Below are 18,933 nucleotides of genomic sequence, written 5' to 3' on the forward strand. Positions count from 1 at the left end.
GAGCCAATACACAGTGTTATAAGGTAAGGGTTTAAAAAAAAAAAAAAAGAGAGATTACGTCACAGACTTTTGGGGAGCTATTTCATACCAATTAGTCTTACTATCCCAACTTAGTAAATACCCTTTCCTAAAATCTAATTACATTTGGCTAATTAATATTAACTGATCACCATGGAGGAGAGCACACTATTAGGGCCTTGTGAATTATATTGCATTAGAAAACCACCACTCCCAATCTCTATGGGGTACCATTTGAATCCTGATAGGAAGATATAGCAGTTATTCTCTGGGATCCACCTGTTAGTATGAGTGAAGGTTAGGAGAATACTTCAGAAAATCTATTACATTTGTAAGAGGGGTTAACAAACTTTTGTTAGTCACATGTTGAATGAATGAATAAATAAATAAGGTATGTAATGCAAATATTTGTTATCCCTACTTTTATGGATGAGGAAACAAAGGCTCAGAAAAAATAAATATCTTGTTAATATTACCCAAAATCACAGGAATAAATATCATAGAGCTATTAAGTATAAAAGATTTAAACCTAAGACTTGTGACTCCAACCTTAGGGTTCCTGCCATTACACTACTATCTCTCTACTTTATTTGGTTATGTACTAGAAAAATCTTTATCAATTAGAAATTAACTTTGAAAACATATTTTAATGTCTAAGATTTTTATTTCCTAATTATATCCTCCTTCTCCTTCTTTCTCAGGACCTTGTTACACTTCCCAGACCAATTTCAGCCCTCTTATCAACTATTAATCCACAAGTTTATGATGTTCCATCCCCACAAAGTCAAAGCCGCTTGATTCCTAAGGTGAGGCTGTCTTCTAATTAAAGAATGTATTATATTCAGAAGTGTCATGTTATACTTCTAGAGTTGGAGTCTAATCTAATGTGATAATTATATCTTAGCTTTATTTATTTTTCAATTAATTTTAAGTCTTATAATGCCAAATAACATGCCACTGGCATTAGCTAGACTTTCAAGTATCTGCAATCTAGCATATACATACCAGATTATTTTATCCTTTCAGTCCTAGAACTGCTTTAGTTCTAGGACTTCATAAGTGTAGGTACCCTTTGTACCTACCTACCTACTTTGTTTTACCAAAGAAGGTTGCTACTTTTCTATAACTTGGTCAATTGTCTTCAAGAGTTGCTGTGACCAAAAAATTTATCGTTTTTCAATCAGCTTGGTGATGGGCTCTTATGAACTGAACAAAATTGGTCTTCAGACAACTGATGTCATGGATGGGCCTGTGCTAAAAGGCTTTCCAGCTTGACAATACTTCCCAGGTCTCATACTTCCCATGGCCTTCAAGAACTTAGGATCACATCTATAACATGATGGTGCACCTGAGTAGGAATTTATTCAATAAGAAATGGTATATAAATCCAATGATGACAATGAATAAATATTTATTGCTACTATACTTAAGGGGTAAAAATAAATGTTGAATCCAAGCCTTTGGAACCAATTATGTTTCCCCTAAGAAATTACTCAATCCTTAGCTAGGGCTAAAAAAGGTTGTATTTGTATACTTGTAAATTTATGTACCTAAGTCAATTTTTGTAAGTTGCCTTAATATTTTCACAATGGTAGAAAATTAAAATTTGTAAGTCATGCTAATCTTTGAGACTGATGCCCAACATATGCTATCATGTAAAGAAAAATAAAAGTGGTGTAAGCAAACTCCCCAAAAAATTTTTGTTATTTTTTTACTAGAAACTTTATTTGAACTCAGACTCATCTGTTCTTCTGGCGTGTAGAGATTAAATACAAGACACAGAAATTAAATCAAGTAGTTGAGGTAAATTCTTCTAGGTTTTATGTTTAGGAAAGGTAAATCCATAGGTAAGATAAGTTGGAAAAGTAAGCTTTAGATTAAATATTTTCATCAGTAAATGATACTGTTACTACAAGAACTCCATAACTTGGAGGTCTTCCTTCAATTCTTCACAAATATGTTTCTTTAGTTAAAGAGAGGCTTGAGGAGGTTATGACCTGAATTGATCATATTTATGATAATTTTGCTGTTCTCCTTTATTGAATTTGTCCTAGGAACAGGAACAACAAGTATATGACATTCCAGCAAGCTCTGAAAAAGGAGGAATTCATGTTCCAACGAGACATGTGAGTATGATGTAGAAAATAACATAAATATTTGTTAGTAATATTTATGAAATTATTAAAAGCTTTGAAGCACCAGAAATTATCTTAGACTGACTCCAATAGAATGAGGAAATTAAGAACTGTATTTAAAGCCAGAAGATTTGGGTTCAACTGGTGGGATCACAGAATTTCAGAATTAGAAGGGAATTTATAGATTATCTGGCCTGGAAATGATTGTTTTAAAAACAAAAGGCATCAAGAAACCTTTAAAAAATATAGAAATGGTTGGGGTGGTGGTGTATCCCTGTAATCCTTGATACTAGGAGGGCAGAAGTTGGAGGTTTACTTGAGCTGAAGAGTCTTCAACAACCTCAGAAATAAAGTCTGCATTAGTACCACACCAGTATGATGAACCAGGAACACTAATCTACCTAAAGAGGGGTGAACTGGCCCAAGCTGGAGAAGGAGCAAGTCAAAGCTTCTGTACCAATCAGCAGCAAGATTCGGTCCATATGTAGCCACATTGCATTTCCAGTCTGGCAAATTATAAGAAAATAAATGAAAAATCTAAGTATGGAGATGGAAAAAGATAGAAACAGAGAAGCAGAGACAGAAACAGAAACAGAGACAGAGAGATGACACACAAATTTTGGGAATCTTGGGAGGGGAAGCAAAGCTTCAATATCAGAATTAATTATTAAAGAAAGCTGGGCGATGCTTTAGATTTTTAGGGAATAGATCTAAAAAGGTTAAGAAAAAGAAAAGGTAGTCTTTGACTTAAAATCCTACATAAGAGGTCATCCCAGGAATGAAGAGAAGCACACATAAGTGAAATTTTTAAGACACACACACACACACACACACACACACATACACACACACACACACACACACAGACAAAATAGCAATGAAAAAGAAAAGAGGAAGTTGTTTGTTGTTGTTTTTTTTAAATCTCTACCTTCTGTCTTAGAATCAATAATGTATATTGGTTCCAAGGCAGAAGAGTGGTAAGGGCTAGGCAATGGGGGCTAAATGACTTGTCCAGGCTTACACAGCTAGAAAGTGTTTAAGGATAGATTTGAACTTAGGACCTCCCATCTCTAGGCCTGGCTCTCAATTCACTGAACCACCCAACTGCCTCCAGAAGTTATTTTTAAAATGTCACATTGACGCACTTATAAAACCCACATAGAAAAATGAAGGAAGGGCAGATAATAGAGAAGGGATAGGAAAGTGAGACATGGTCCTATAAGAGAAGTTCCAGTGATGCCAAAACCTATAACAGGCTGAAGATGGCAAAGAAATCTAAGAATAACAAAAAGAGTAGAGTTTGTTCAGTTGGTTGGTTCCCTTTTAAGGGGAAAAAAGAAGGATTAAAGAAGAAATAAGGCCACTTCCATAGAGCATCATCACTTATACTCACCTTTGCAATGAAGTGACTCAGTATCAAAATATTTGTTGATTTAACATAGGTAGAAATTGATTATATTTTAATAGACAGGGAAAACCCATAAGCTATCCATGTAGACTACTGATTTGTAAGAGCAATAATAAAAAATTAATGCAAAGCTAGAATTAAAAAATAACAATAAGAAAAACTATGATGTCTAAACAACTGTACCTTGACTTATTTAAACAGGTTAATAATACCAACAAGTGGGAATAGGTAGAAGAAAGAGTATTGACAACAATTATAACAATTTCACATAGTTTATCTAAAGTAAATCAGTTGTCATAATAAGGAAAACAAAAGAGCTTAAAAACCACCACAATCAGGGGCAACTGAGTAGCTCAGTGGATTGAGAGCCAGGCCTAGAGACTGGAGGTCCTAGGTTCAAATCCGGCCTCAGACACTTCCCAGCTGTGTGACCCTGGGCAAGTCACTTGACCCCCATTGCCTACCCTTACCACTCTTCCACCTATAAGTCAATACACAGAAGTTAAGGGTTTAAAAATTAAAAAAAAAAAAAAACCACCACAATCAGCAAATACTTAAGTTGCCAACCAGAGAGATCTGACAGTGAGGTTTGGAATGTAAAATTGCTTGTAAAATCTTAAGGAGAAAAAATGGTGGAAGATTATGAGCAGTATCACAAAATAGCAATAAGCAGTGAAAGGAAAAAGCATTTTAAATAAACTTTGGAAAGACAGCCAACAAAATTCTTCTCCTTATCAAGGACAACGGAAGTACTATACTTGTACTCAAATCTTATAGTTTCAAAAAGGAAGTAAAAATGCCACTGAAGAAAACAAAGGGGGAAGGAAAAGCAGTTGTAACAGTTATACAAAGATCCACTCTGAAGGTGAAATATTTTGAAGGCTCTGAGGAACTGATTCCTAAGAGATCTATAGGAAAAGAAGACTCCAAAGGCATTGGGGGGGGTGGGGGTGGCGGGGAGAGGGGCAGGACTTAGACTTTGTTACCACCAAAAAAGGAAACCAAGAGAACATCAATAACTGATTATCTATAAGTTTACTTTCTAATCTTTATAATTTTTTGAATAATTATGCAAACCTCAAAGGCATTTTTATTAGATATTAAAAAGAAACAAGGCTTTTGAAAGTGATATTCCCTATAGACTATGTCTTTACCATCATACAATTAACAGAAGGATCCCCTGTGACAAAATTATGGAAGAACATGGACAAGTCATACAGAATAGTTGGAGAGCACACCCATATGAATAAGATTTATTAGTTAATGAGTATTTATTAAGTGCCTACCATGTATTGGGCAGTGTGCTAAGTGCTAGAGATACAAAGAAAGTTTAAAAAAAAGTCCCTGATCTCAATGAGAGAGAGAGAGAGAGAGAGAGAGAGAGAGAGAGAGAGAGAGAGAGAGAGAGAGATGATATTTATGGGAATCTTGTGGGGGAAGCAACCACTCAATGTTAGAACTCCTGAAACAAATGGATGCAACAACATGAAAACAACTATGACAAATTGAAGATAATCAACAGAGTGACTGTACTAGGATTAAGAGGGAATGGGAAAAATTTCTTGCAGAAAATGGAATTTTAACTGGAACTGGAAGCCAGAGAAGCCAGGAGGCTGAAATGAAGAGGGAGAGTATTCCAAGTATGAAGGAGTCAATGAAAATACCCTGGAGAGTATTAAAATGATAATAAAATTGTCTGGAGATGGAGCTTTGTGGGAGGCTAGTGCCACTGGATCACAGTACACAAGGGGAATAAAGTATAAGAAGATTGGAAATATAAGTGGGGCCAGGTTGTGAAAGACTTTGAATTCCAAAGGATTTTATATTTGATTCTGGAGGTAACAGGAAACCCACTGGAGTTTATAGAGTAGGAGGAAGACATACTCAAATTTTCGATTTAGGGAGACTAATTTGGCAGCTGAATAAAGGATGGACTAAAGTGGGGAGAGATTCGAGGTAGAGAAATCACGCATCTATTAGAGCGTAATATCAGAAAGTTGCTGACAGCCTTTGGAATTACTAATGTTCATTGGCTTAATTAATTCCTTATTATCTGTGTGTTTTGGTAATATAGAAATTGAAGGGAAATTCATGGTTAGGTGCTTTTTTGAGTGTTCTATACAACTTTCCAAATCAAGAAGTTGGAATAAAGTTCTTTAAAAACCTTCAATGTGAGCCATTATTATTATTATTGCTAATTAATGCTATTGTTATTTTAAATTGCTGCAACTTTTTAGCCTTCAGTTCAGTAGAGGTGAAGCAATGAAATTGGGAACAAAGGAAACTGGGATAGAGTCTCAGAGGTTTTACTCTTTATTGGTTTTATAAGCTTAGGGCAGTTATTTAACATCTAGAACTGGTGTTTTTTCATCTGCACATCAATCAAAGAGCACTTATTAGACAATTCCTATATGTCAGATAGCATTTTAGGCAATGAGGATCCAAAGTCAAAAAGAAAAAGTCCTTACTCTCAAGAAACTTACATTCCAATGGGAGAAACATGTAATATATATATATATATATGAATATACAAGATAAATAATATAAATACAAGGTAGTTTGGGAGAGGCCACATTAGCCTTTAAGGGAATAAGGAAAGACTTCATAGAGAAGAAAATGCTTGAGCTTCATCTTGAAGAGAAGGATCTTTGAAACAAAGATGAGGAGAGAGTGTATTTGAGGCATCAGGGACAGCCTTTGCAAACAGAGATGGGAAATTGGTACTGCTATGTTTGAAGAACCAAGAGAAGTCTGGTTTTGTTGGACTATGGATTATGAGAAGAAATACACCCTAAAACACCCTAAAGAAATACCCTAAAAATGAGGTTAGAAAGATAGGTTATGGTCAGGCTATGACCATAACCTTTAAAATTCACACGGAAGGGTTTATATTTTATCCTAGAGGCAATAGAATTAATGGAATTTTCTGAATAGGGGAATGTGACATGATCAGATCAGTACTTGAGAGAAATCACTATGTGGGGATGGATTGGAGTGGAGAGAAACTTGAGGCAGGGAGCCCAATTAGGAAATGATAATGAGATTAATAATATATTTGTCTGACTTCAGAAGGTTGTTGGCAAGACAGTAAGGTTCACAGAAAATGTGGAGATACTACACAATTAGGTGGTAAGTCAATCAATAAACATTTATTAAATGCTTAATATATAAATGTAGTGTGTTAAGCACTGGGAATAGAAAGAAAGGTAGAAACAGTCCCTGCTCTCTAGGAGCTCATATTCTAATAGAATAACATGCAAACAACTATATATACATACATAGACATACATGTGGTAAGTTGGAAATAATCACAGAAGGAAGGCACTAGCACTAAGGATGACAGGAAAAGACTACCTGCAGAAAGTGGGACTTTTAGTTGAGACTTAAAGGAAGCTAGCGGAAGTCAGAAAGCAGAGGGCAATAGAGAGCATTCCAGACCTGAGGAGAGCCAGTGAAAATGCCCCAGTCAGCACAATTAGCTTTTGTTCATGGGGGATATTCTTTTTATTAAGTTGTTATTGGATTCTTTCTTGCATAGGTTTATGATGTCCCCTCTCCGACTACAAGAGTCTTTTCTCTAAGAGATAAACCCTGTGTTGTTTCTTCATCAACAAAATCAGTTAGAAAAGGTTTCTCTAATACTTTGCCTAATCCTCAGAAGCCTGGATGGATTTATGACTCTCCAGTATCTCCAGATAAAACAAGTTTGAGGCAAGCATCCCTATCAAGTCCCCCAGAACAGAAGGTATTCTATGATATTCCACCTCCTAGGTATACATCAACCTTGAAAAATTCACCAAATGATAAATCAAAGACACTCAAACCACAAAATGTACACCCAGTTCAGAAAAAAAACAGTCTCCCAGAAATGCCTCTGTGTGGATTTCCATTCCCTCGGGATATACTACCCTCGAAACCTAGAACTGAATATGCTGTCCCTCCAAGTTTTCTGATTCCTCGGATGGAACAACAGGATACCATGCCCAATATTTATGACATCCCAAAAGGGATGTCTCTTGCCCCTCAGGTTGGAAAAGACACTGAAAAGAAAAATGATGCTTCAGAAAATTGTGCTTATCACATTTCCTCGTGGCTACCAAGACATCCAAGGTCAATATCCCCTGAACCATCAGAACAAGATAGGTTATCCATTTCCAGTGTAGACAGCAGAGCCAGTATCTCTTCTTGCTCTTCAGCATCTACTGACCCCTCATCCATTTCCTCATCAGAAGAACCAGGCAAAGAGGTTATGTTGGGCTTGGAGTTGGCCAAAGAGATGGTAACAGATCTACAGCACAGAGTAGCTAGCTCCATAGCAAGTCTGATGATCTTTGTGAGTAGTAAGTGGAGATTCAAAGAATTCCTGGAAGCTAACATTGATGAGATCCATAGAGCTGCTGATCATATCAAGGCATCCGTAGGAGAATTTCTAGATTTTGCCCAATTGGTCAATGTGAATGTTAGCAATCTCACTGATAATAATCTTCAAGTCAGGCTAAAAAAGCAACTACAGATTATTGCAGATTCCTACCAAATTCTTCTAGAAACAATGGGAGCTCTGAATAACTGTAACTGGTCTCTGGACATTCTTATTACTGACAAACTTCAAAACAATCCTGATGACCTGGACAGATTTGTCATGGTGGCCCGGACAATTCCAGAAGACATCAAGCGCTTTGTTTCCATCATCATTGCAAATGGGAAGCTTCTTTTTAAACAGACCTGCGAGAAAGAAGAGGCTAACCAACTCCACATTAAATCAGAACATAAATTAGCAACATTCACTCAGTTACCGAGAAGAAAAAATTATGACTTGCACCAAGGGAATATTGCTTTTGGTAAATCAAGGGAAAGTGAATTCTCTTCTGAGCCAGAAAGTAAAAATATGAGGAATGTTTGTGATCAAGATAAATCACAGGTTAGTGAAATTTATTGTGTAATGTGTTATAAGAGAAGAAGAAACGGATAGATTGGGCTGGATAAGTTGGATTCAACTAAAGGAAGCTCTTTAACAGAAAAAAAATGTTGTTTATTATTAGTATTTTTACTGTGCAGAGGGTAGGACTTAATATAACAGATAAAATTTGGAAATTAAATTAAATTGGAAGAGTTAATAATATGTATTCATTCATTCATAAGCTTTTATTAAGCAAATAATATATGCAAAGCTAGTAGGAATTAGCATTCAAAGCTTAAAAATGAAACTCCCTAAACTCAAAATTTTACTGAGGGTTGGTAGATTACATAGATAAAACAATACAAAGTATATGCAAACTAAATATTTCCAAATTCTCATATATATGTGCATATATAGTATACATATAGTTTAATGTTGTCTTCTATAAGAGGCAACCTCTGGGAAGAAGATGGAAACCAACTTGAGTGACAGACATTTAGTTACAGAATTTAGAATTTACCCAGATGGCATGAGCCAAGGGCAAAAGACAGTTGCTACCACTGCTATAAAAACCCAGGAGCTGAGCCCTTCAGGGTCTTAGGCTTGAGAAGGGTCCTGGGTGGTGAGGGTGGGTAGGCCTATAGACCTGCAACTCCAGCATCTGTACCTTATTGCCTCAAGTAATCAATTCACCTGTTGTTGAATAGGGCTGAGAGATATACATCACACATCTATCAAGAAGAAGATCATAAACCTTCCTCTTACCTGGTCGAGGCCACAGGCTGGCCTGACCAGGACCTATGAGGGAGAGGAACCTCTCCAGCCAGCTGCCAACTTGTTAGTGGTTGTTTAGCTTACTCTAGCTCCCATTAGATTAGCATAGCCATCCCCAACACCACTTTCCTTATCCTGGATCCTACCCCTTTGAGTTTAGTAGTTTTAAAGCCTTAAACTAAATTAAATGAAGATTGGTGTCATTCTAAAGGACAACCTGATGGATAAATCATAGTCAGCCGAATTAATCCAACCTTATCAACTACTATCCTTATTATAAACCTTATCCATTAACCCAACCCCAAGCCAAGTAACCAGAGGAGCTGCATGGATCAATATACAGCTTCTCACCTATTCACTTTGGCTTGGGCACCATTTGTGGGGTCTTGGGCCAGCTTATCAGGCCCATCCTACTGAAGCACCTTACCACCCTGTATAACACTTCCCCCATTAGAATGAACTCCTTGAGAGCAGGGATTATCTTTTGCTTTTCTTTGTATTTTAGTGCTTAGCATAGTGCCTGGCACATAATAGAAACTTAATAAATGTTTATTGACTGATCTCTTTCCTCAGGGCAGAAAGTCACTAGCATAAAGAAAGATCTCATAAAAGGTGGAATTTAAGTCAAGCCAGAAAGAATCTAGGGGTGGAGTTTGCATTCTTGGTATGGAGAATAGCTTGTGTAAAAACACTGATGGAAGAGATAGAATGTCAGGTATGGAAGCAGGAAATAGGCTACTTTGGTGGCAATATAGAATACATGAGAGGAGTGATGTAAAAAGCAATGTGGAAAGACAGGTCATATCATGAAGGCCATTAAATGTCAAACAGAAGAGTTTATATTTGAACCTTCCATGGCAATAAGGAGCCTCTGAAGCTTCTTTAGCAGTGGAATAGGATGCTCCTCTCCATACTTTAGGTATATCAATTTGGTCACAGAATGGAGAATGGATTGGAAAGGGGAGAGAGTTGAGGCAGAGAGAGCAATTAGAAGGATACTGAAAGTCGAAGAGAGAATTAATGAGAATATGGACTAGGATGATGATCTTATGATTTGAGGGACAAGGAAAATTTTAGATATTTGTAAAGATGGTGGTTAAAAGTTGATAACAGATTAAACATGAGTTGAAGGGAAAGTAAAGAATAAAGGATTACCATAGGATTGCCAACTTCAGTAATTCAAAGATAGTGGTATCCTAGACGGAAATGGATCTACTTAAAAGGATGGTGAGTTTGGAGGAAAGATAAATTCTATTTGGACACGTTAAATTTAAGATGCTTATGAGACATCCAGAAGTCTAAATCCAATAAGTATCTGGTAATGCAGAATGGAAGTTCAGGATTTGAGAAATTAGAGATGAATATATAGATGAGGAAGTTACTGCATAGAAATGATAATCAAACCAATGGGGGGCTGATGACATTATTAAGATAGATAGTATAGAGCCACAGAAGGGGAAAAGGCCCAGGACAGAAATTGGGGACTTCTACATAGGATAGATAATATTTTTAACATTTAGGAAAGTAGTTCAACAGCAATAGATTTCTACTGAAAATTTATGGAATGCAAGCCCCTATCACGATTGGCCTTGTGTAATTTTAGAACAAGTATAGCCTCTGAAATGTTTAAATTCTTTCTGTACATAACATTATGATTTCAATAAAAAAAATTCACATATATTACTTTAAATCTTCATATTTAAACAATATAGTTTGGAGGAAGCTAAGAAAAGAGGGCAAATATTATATTAAACTATTAATAGATTTATCAGAACAGGCTGTAATTTCTCCTATAAAAGAGTACTGCCTGTGTTTAGACAATAAAAAAGAAGGCACATGGTTGAACAGAAGGTTGCATGAGAGAAGCCATCTCAAGGCTTTTAAAAAAAACTAAAAATAGTAGCAGTTTTGAAATAAATTAATGTTTTACGGTATGCTTGTGTTTCAGAAGACAATGACCCTGGAAGATGTACAGAAACCAGCTTTCAAACAAGAAACAGAGAAGAAAAAAGATCTTAAAACAAAGGTAGAGTATGGTGCTTACTCTCTTCTATTTTTTCTTCTAAATATTTCTGATTAAAATGTTTTCTCCTTGAAGAACATTTCCTAGGGCAATGAATAATCTAATGTACCAACAGCAAAAGGGATTATTAGATTTTAAAAAATTCTAAGAAGATCTTAGAGTACATGTACCCAACATGAAAAGGGACTTGATAAATCATCTCATCCAAAGCGGCTTCTCCAAGGCTAAAAAGCTAGGGCTAGAACCATAGTCTTTTTTTTTTTTTTAATTTTAAACCCTTAACTTCTGTGTATTGACTTATAGGTGGAAGAGTGGTAAGGGTAGGCAATGCCCAGGGTCACACAGCTGGGAAGTGTCTGAGGCCAGATTTGAACCTAGGACCTCCCGTCTCTAGGCCTGGCTCTCAATCCACTGAGCTACCCAGCTGCCCCTAGAACCATAGTCTTTTGTCTTTTAATCCTTTATTTTCCCACTATGCCATACTGCCTCAATTATTTCAGAATTATATTCATTACACTTTAAACAATTAATATAGAGAAATCTGTTCTTCTGATTAGAATGTTTAGATCAGTAGCAAATTTCAAGCTTCTCAAATCACAAAAAAAGGCACTACATATGAAATGTTTTATTGTATTTTTTAAAAATACTCTTATTTCAAGCTTCATCTGTTTATCAGGGATTCTTATCCTGGGATCTATGAACTTTTTAAAAAATATTTTAAAATCTACTTTGACATAATTTGTTTCCTTCACATTCCTAAGGAGTTTACTTTTGAAAACACTATTGAAAATTGCCCATAGAGTCCATGATATAAAAAAAAGGTTAAATATTTCTGATCTACATAATGCTCCAAAGAAAAATGTTTTTAATATCCAGATGCCATGTTCACACAGTACCATAAATAATCATTTTACTTTGGTGCTACCTGTTTGTGGATAATAATAACGTATATTTGCATAATCCTTTTTAATTTGCCTTCATGAAAACAGTGAAGCACCAAAATTTTAATTACTTCCATTTTACAAATGAGAAAACTGAGACTAAGAGATTGTGATGTAACCATAGTCACACACCAAGGAGAATTCAAATTGAAGTCTTTGGACTTCACCTACTATTCCATATCATGTGGTCACAACTTTATTTGATGAATAACAAACAGAATCTCCTTCCACTAATAATTTTAAAGTTTCTAAAAATGCTTCTATATCCATTATCTTATTAGATCGTCAAAATTATCATGTGAGGTAGGAATGGTAGAGATTATTATTCTTATTTTAGACATGAAGAATCTAATGTCCAGAAAAGTGTGGTTCTCCTTGGACAATTCATTTCCCTTCTTAGGGTTTTTCCCCCTCCAATATTAGATAAACATTCAGCACTCAAAAATTGTGAAACTTTTTTGTGTTGTGGATCCTATCTGGCAGTCTGGTGAAGCCTTTGGATCCTTTCTCAGAATTTTTCCTCCATCTAAGTTCATGCAATCCCTTCACCCAACCAGGTGTCAAACCCTTGTACTAAATCAGTGATATCAAACTCAACTAGAAACTGAACAATTAAACCATATATCCTGTCTCTCAAATTTTGACTTAGTAAAGCACATATTATTGTCTTATTATATTGTATTTTTTATTTTATTATATTTTTATTAATTTTGTTAAGTATTTCCCAATTACATTTTATTCTGGTTCTGTCCCCATCCTGGCCAGCACATGTTTGACTCCTCTGTATTAGATATTTCAGACTTGAGTGTTTTGATAGAAATGTGAGTTGTTCCTAATATCCTATATACTTGACCCTCAATTATTTGAAGGGACTTTCTACCTCTAACATTGGCCACTGGTATAGAGAATACCAGTGATGGCAAACCTATGGTATATGTGCCAATGATGGCACAAAGAGTACTCTCTGTGGGCATGCACGCTGCCTGCCTCCCGGTTTGTTACTAGAAAGGCAAAGCTGCTCCCTTTCCCCTCTCCACTGCACCTGACAACATTTTTTCACATTACCAGCTCTCTGCTGAGAAGCTCAATGGGAGTGCTTCCTCATTCCCCTGCGTGGGGTAAAGGTGGGGTGTGGGGTGTTCCCGGCACTTGTCAGGGAGAGAGGCACCAGCATGCAGTCTCTGGGTGGGTCATGGCATGTGATCTCTAAAAAGTTCACCATCATTGCTCTAGACCCTTTCAACTCTAATATTTTATGTTCTGTGGGTTCTCACTACTCAGACTATTTATTAAAGTCCCTTTAAGTAACTAATATTCTGTATGTTTTCCCTTCCAGCCCTGAAATTTTCTGGCTGTAAAGACATGCCCAAAATTGCATGGCTAGGATTAGCTAGCCATCTTTATAAGAGAATTGTACTAAAATTCAAAGCTAATAATCTCCATGTAACTATTTTTTCTCCTATACCATGTTACCTCTTGAATATAAAGCAGAAATTAACAATTAAATATTAATTACTTCTCATTAATAGAACCATTTTCTTTCTTTCTAGAGCCTTTCTCCTCCGAATCACAAACTGCTGAGTAGACAGGATCCAGAGAAGAAAATCAGCCTTTCAGAACATTGTAGACTATACTTTGGTGGGCTTCTTAAGGCTATTGGCATATTTAATACCAGCCTTAACAATAATCAGCCACCTGAAATTTTTATCACCCAGAGTAAATTGATCATCATGATAGGTCAAAAGCTGGTAGATTCCCTTTGCCAAGAGACAAAGGAAAAGGATGTTCGGAATGAGATTCTCTACAGTAGCAGCAAGCTTTGTGGCTTATTGAAGAATCTAGCTGTGGCCACCAAGAACGCAGTCCTCAAATATCCTAATGTTGATGCAATAAGAGAACTTCAGGAGGAGGCAGATAAGTTATGCAAACACACACAACTAGTCAGAGAAACGCTAGAATGAGATCTCACTTCAGTTCTTCCTGTGTATTACTATAAAGACTCGGCAATCCTTGCTGGGTTGGTCTTACTACTAGCTTCTGTATAGCCCATATACTTTGGTACTGTTATCAGAACCTAATGGACTATTGTACCAAGTTGCTAGAAATTTCCAGGACACTGGTTCCATAGCAAATCCTGGCAGAAAGTGAAGCATTATTAAACAAAGATTTTAAGTATATCTGGGATCAGCAAGTAAAGTAGTGATTTGATTCAAGTTTTTCAATAAATCTCTAGTTGGTATCTGCTGTGTGCAGAGCACTGGGAAAGATAAAAAGTCCTCTTAAGAGGTCCTGGACCTCTTAAAGTTGAGAGTGCAGGGAACTCTCATATAGCTCTTGAAGGCTTACAAAAAACTTCCCTCACAACAATGTAAGGGAAGCAAAGGATCAAAGGATCATTATGCCCATTTTACAGATGAGGAAACTGAAATTCAGAAGGATAAAGTGGAATGTTCATAGTTAGATAGCTAATGAGTGGGCTGGGATTTAAACCCAGGTTTAGTGACTCTAAGTCCTATGCTTGTTTTTATAGAAGTCCATTTTTATATTAGTTAAAATGAATTTTTAATAGTCCATCTTTCCTTTTTTTAATGAAAAGCATACCAGGGCTTTCCCCAACCTTTTAGAATTTATTTTGTTAGAAAAATATAAACCTTTTTTTAATTGCTTGTTACACACTAAAATGTCATTCTCTGAAGTTTTATTTTAATCAATTTAAATATCCATGTTATACACAAAATATGTGGATTTTCTTATATCTATTGAACTTTCTGTTAATTTATTTTGAATGTGACATGTATGCTGACAAATTCATGTATTGTGAACACACTTTTATATTTCATTAATCATCACAGTTCTGTATATTTTTATAGTGTTATTTAAATATAATAACATTTAAATAATTTTAGTTATGAACATTAATTATAGCATCATTGTCTTCCTAACAGATCTTTGTCTAGTGGTTTTCTTCAGAAATTGGTATAAAACCTATTTAGGACAATTAAAAAAGAGATCATTTTTATGTATTGCATTTTAACTCTATTTCTAGAACATGTCTAAAAGGTGAAGTCAATTTATAATGTCTCTGTCATAATAACAATCTGTCTTTGAAAGTAACATATTCCTTTAAACAAATGGAAGTACAGAATGGTAGTAGTAAAAAGTATTCTCAAGTAATCTCCACCTCTTCAAGATATTAAAAGTCCTTGCTCTAAGAAATTTTAGTAAAGTTCCTTTTCAAGATGTGGTCACATCCTTCCTTGAGTTCTCTAGGCTAAGAGCCATGCCTTCTTTATCTGTCTTGGCCACATGTACACATAGGAAGTAGTATCATGTTATACACAAAACAAAGATTAGCTCTTGGAATTTTGGTGGTTCTCATCTAGCAAGGCTCCTCGAATGAGAAGAATCCTGGAATGAGAAGAATCCTCTCTTCCCAAAAGTTTGCTCCATAAATTTGAACAGTGAAATTGGGGTGGAGATACACAATGTTTATAACTGGCATCCAATGCATCCTTTTGTTAGGCCCTAAAATCCCATGCTATGTGTAAAAATGAAGTTACTAAAATGAATTTACATCTTTGATTCAATTTTTATTTTTAAATGAGAAAAATAAAAGTGAATCCAAATCAAGGACTTCATTCCTAAAGACAAAGAACAAACTGAAAAAGTAAAACCACAGTAGAAAAATGCTATTCTTAGCTAAATGCGTTTTCTTCCCTTTTTGAAGAATTGAAATGGGAGGAGAAAATTTTCAGTGTATAATAAATTTAGCAGGATGACCATTTTTGAAATCTTAAAAAGTGGAACAAAAACTATTTTGAGGGATTAAAGAAACATAGTGGGAAAAAAATTGGCCAAATACATGTGTTTGTCCTTGGAAACAGCACAGAAGGGAAAAGGGAAAGGTGATATTAGAAGCAACCACTCCTGTGAGTAATACCAAACTCATTAAGAGAATGGGGACTCGTAGGAAGACTGTTTAGATTTTTCCTACTTCCACCTCCCTGTTTTATCTAAAGTTTGGATTTCATACCATTTTGGGTGATAACTTTTTGTTTGGTGTCATTAAGTCGTATTTGGATGCCTCATTGAAGCAGGAAGGTAGAGGCCAACTAGGTAGCACATTGGATTGATAGCCAGGCCTGGAATTGGGAAGACCTGGGTTCAAACCTGACCTCAGACACTTCCTAGCTGTATGACTCTGGGCTAGTCACTTAACCTCAATTGCCTAGCCCTTTCCCCTCTGTCTTGGAGTTGTTAATAAGAAAGAGAGTAAAGATTTTTTTTTTTAAGCAGGAAGGTAACCTTTGATTCTCAAAGAGATACAGAATAATAGAGATTTGTGTAGTTCTACTAATCTAGAAAGACCTTGAATATGTCCACTGATGTACAAATGATGTTTTTCAGATAGGCTGCTGAATAATGAATTATGTAACCACAAAAACTATCAGAACCCAAAGACCATCTCTCAAACTATTCAAAGTTTTCAATTCCTTGGATTGCAGGGCCTGGGGGAAGTAATTACCTAGGAAAAATCCCAAATCTTTTACTTAATAGATTAAGATGATAATAATAGTTAACATTTACATACCACTTTAATGTTATATTACCTCATTTTATCCTTACACATGTGAGGTAGATTCTATTATTACCTTCATTTTACAGATGAAGAAATTGAGGCAGAGAGCATTTAAGTGACTTTGCCCAAAGTCACACAGTACGTGTTTGAGGCTAGATTTGGACTCAAATCTACCTGACTCTAAGTCCAGTGCTCTAACCATAGTGTCACTAGCTACTTCCAAGAAAATATGTAAAGTATTCTTTAAATGTCAGTTATTATTATTACCAAAATTATGTTGGTTATTATAGTTTGTTTGTTACTTCATCTTATTCTTAATTTTATGGATTTAGAGCTAAAAGAAATCTCAGTGGCCATCTAGTCAAACCAGCTAATTTTATAGCTGAGAACCCAGAGGCCCAAAGAGGCTACAAGCCCATGGTCACATAGGGAACAAGCAACAAAGCCAGGATTCAAACCCAAGTCTTCTGCCTCCAAATCCCTTTATCTCATTCATTATGTTGCCTGGGTAAGCTGTTATGCTTACATATGGCTTATTACTTGTAAAACAGTTTGGTACTATCCACAGTTAGAACCAGGGTAATGTGTTCCCACACTTGGGGCAGGTCAAAGGAAAGTATTCTGCCACCAGACTATATTGATCACCTACAGTTCAATTTCTTGATATTTCTTTCCTTGTTCTTTCTGAGAATTACCTGACAGTTATGGTTTATCAATCATGGAATCCTATTGCCCCACTCACCCAATAAACATTTCCTCTGACTGGTAGTTCTAGTATACTAACATTAGTCAAACCTGAAATTCATAGTTAAAAACTATTTAACTAGGGCAGCTAGGGGGCTCAGTGGATTGAGAGTTAGGCCTGGAGACAGGGGTCCTGGGTTCAGATCCAAACTCAGGTACTTCTTAGCCGGTGAAGCCTGGGCAAGTCTCTTAACCTCAATTGCCTAGCTCTTATATATATATATATATATATATATATATATATATATATACACACACACACATACATACACATATATACATATATGTTTCTCTCTCTGTATATGTAGAGAGAGAATACTTAGTATCAATTCTAAGACAGAAGGTAAAAGTTTAAAAAAAAACTATTTAATTAGGGGAAATGCATGGTAATACCAAAATAATGAATTAGAATAGACATAAATTCTCTAATCTCTTTATATTAACCATAATCTTCTCTAATTATCTCTCATTAACTATAAACTTAAATTACATAAGCAACAAACCCTATATCTGCCCTCTTCCCTGCACTCCCTCAATAGAGTTCTTTCCTAGCGCTGTTTTCATACATAGTGAAGAAGGTGTGGGGTGGCAGGGTCAAGGCTTACTACAGATATTGGTAACAGGTGATTCCTCTTGAAAATGATCAGGTGCTCATAGGATCACAGATTTAGGGCTGGAGGGACCTTTAGAGGTCATCTGGTCAAACTTGCTCATTTTACAGATGAAGAAATTGACATTCAGAAAGGTTAAAGAGCTTTCTAATAGTACACAGGTGACAAAAGGCAAGATTTAAACCCAGCTATTGTTTCAGAAGCTGAACTTATTAAAAAATTTAAAGGGGCAGCTGGGTAGCTCAGTGGAGTGAGAGTCAGGCCTAGAGACAGGAAGTCCTAGGTTCAAACCCGACCTCAGCCACTTCCCAGCTGTGTGACCCTGGGCAAGTCACTTGACCCCCATTGCCCACCCTTACTAATCTTCCACCTATGAGACAATACACCGAAGTACAGGGGTTTAAAAAAAAAATTTAAAGATATGTACATTTTAAGCTGCAGAATGGAATATGGTTTTCAACATATATAAAAGTATTGAGAACAGATCTTTTGACATTTCTTGAGATAAAAAGAAATTATGGCATTAATAATATAAAACTTCATAAATGTTGGAACAATCTTTTTCTCTTTTTTAAAAAATTGATTTTTATTGTCATGTAAAACACACTTCCATATTGGTCATTGTTATAAGAGCAAACTCATACATAAAAAAACCCACTAAAATAAAACCATAAATACACTGATGTGAAAGACAACTTCAACAGTTCTTTCCCTGGAGTGGATGGCATTCCTCATCATAAATCTTTCAAGACTGTCCCAGATCAGTGCATTGCTGAGAGCAGCCAAGTTTTCGCAAATAGTCA

At 35.8% G+C, this 18,933-nt stretch overlaps 1 protein-coding gene across 1 annotated transcript in view; it reads left to right on the top strand.

The window, feature by feature from the left end:
• Positions 1–14,214, top strand: part of CASS4 (Cas scaffold protein family member 4) — a 58,743-nt gene extending 44,529 nt beyond the window's left edge. Inside the window, exons 3-7 of the mRNA XM_044659631.1 lie at positions 720–824; positions 2,073–2,144; positions 7,100–8,479; positions 11,181–11,258; positions 13,747–14,214. Coding sequence (XP_044515566.1) covers positions 720–824; positions 2,073–2,144; positions 7,100–8,479; positions 11,181–11,258; positions 13,747–14,157 — 2,046 coding nt within the window. The 3' untranslated portion in view covers positions 14,158–14,214. The remainder of the gene's footprint in view (positions 1–719; positions 825–2,072; positions 2,145–7,099; positions 8,480–11,180; positions 11,259–13,746) is intronic.
• The last annotated feature ends 4,719 nt before the right edge of the window (positions 14,215–18,933 follow it).

The sequence above is a fragment of the Gracilinanus agilis genome, chromosome 2, assembly GCF_016433145.1.
Source record: "Gracilinanus agilis isolate LMUSP501 chromosome 2, AgileGrace, whole genome shotgun sequence".
Lineage (NCBI taxonomy): Eukaryota > Metazoa > Chordata > Mammalia > Didelphimorphia > Didelphidae > Gracilinanus > Gracilinanus agilis.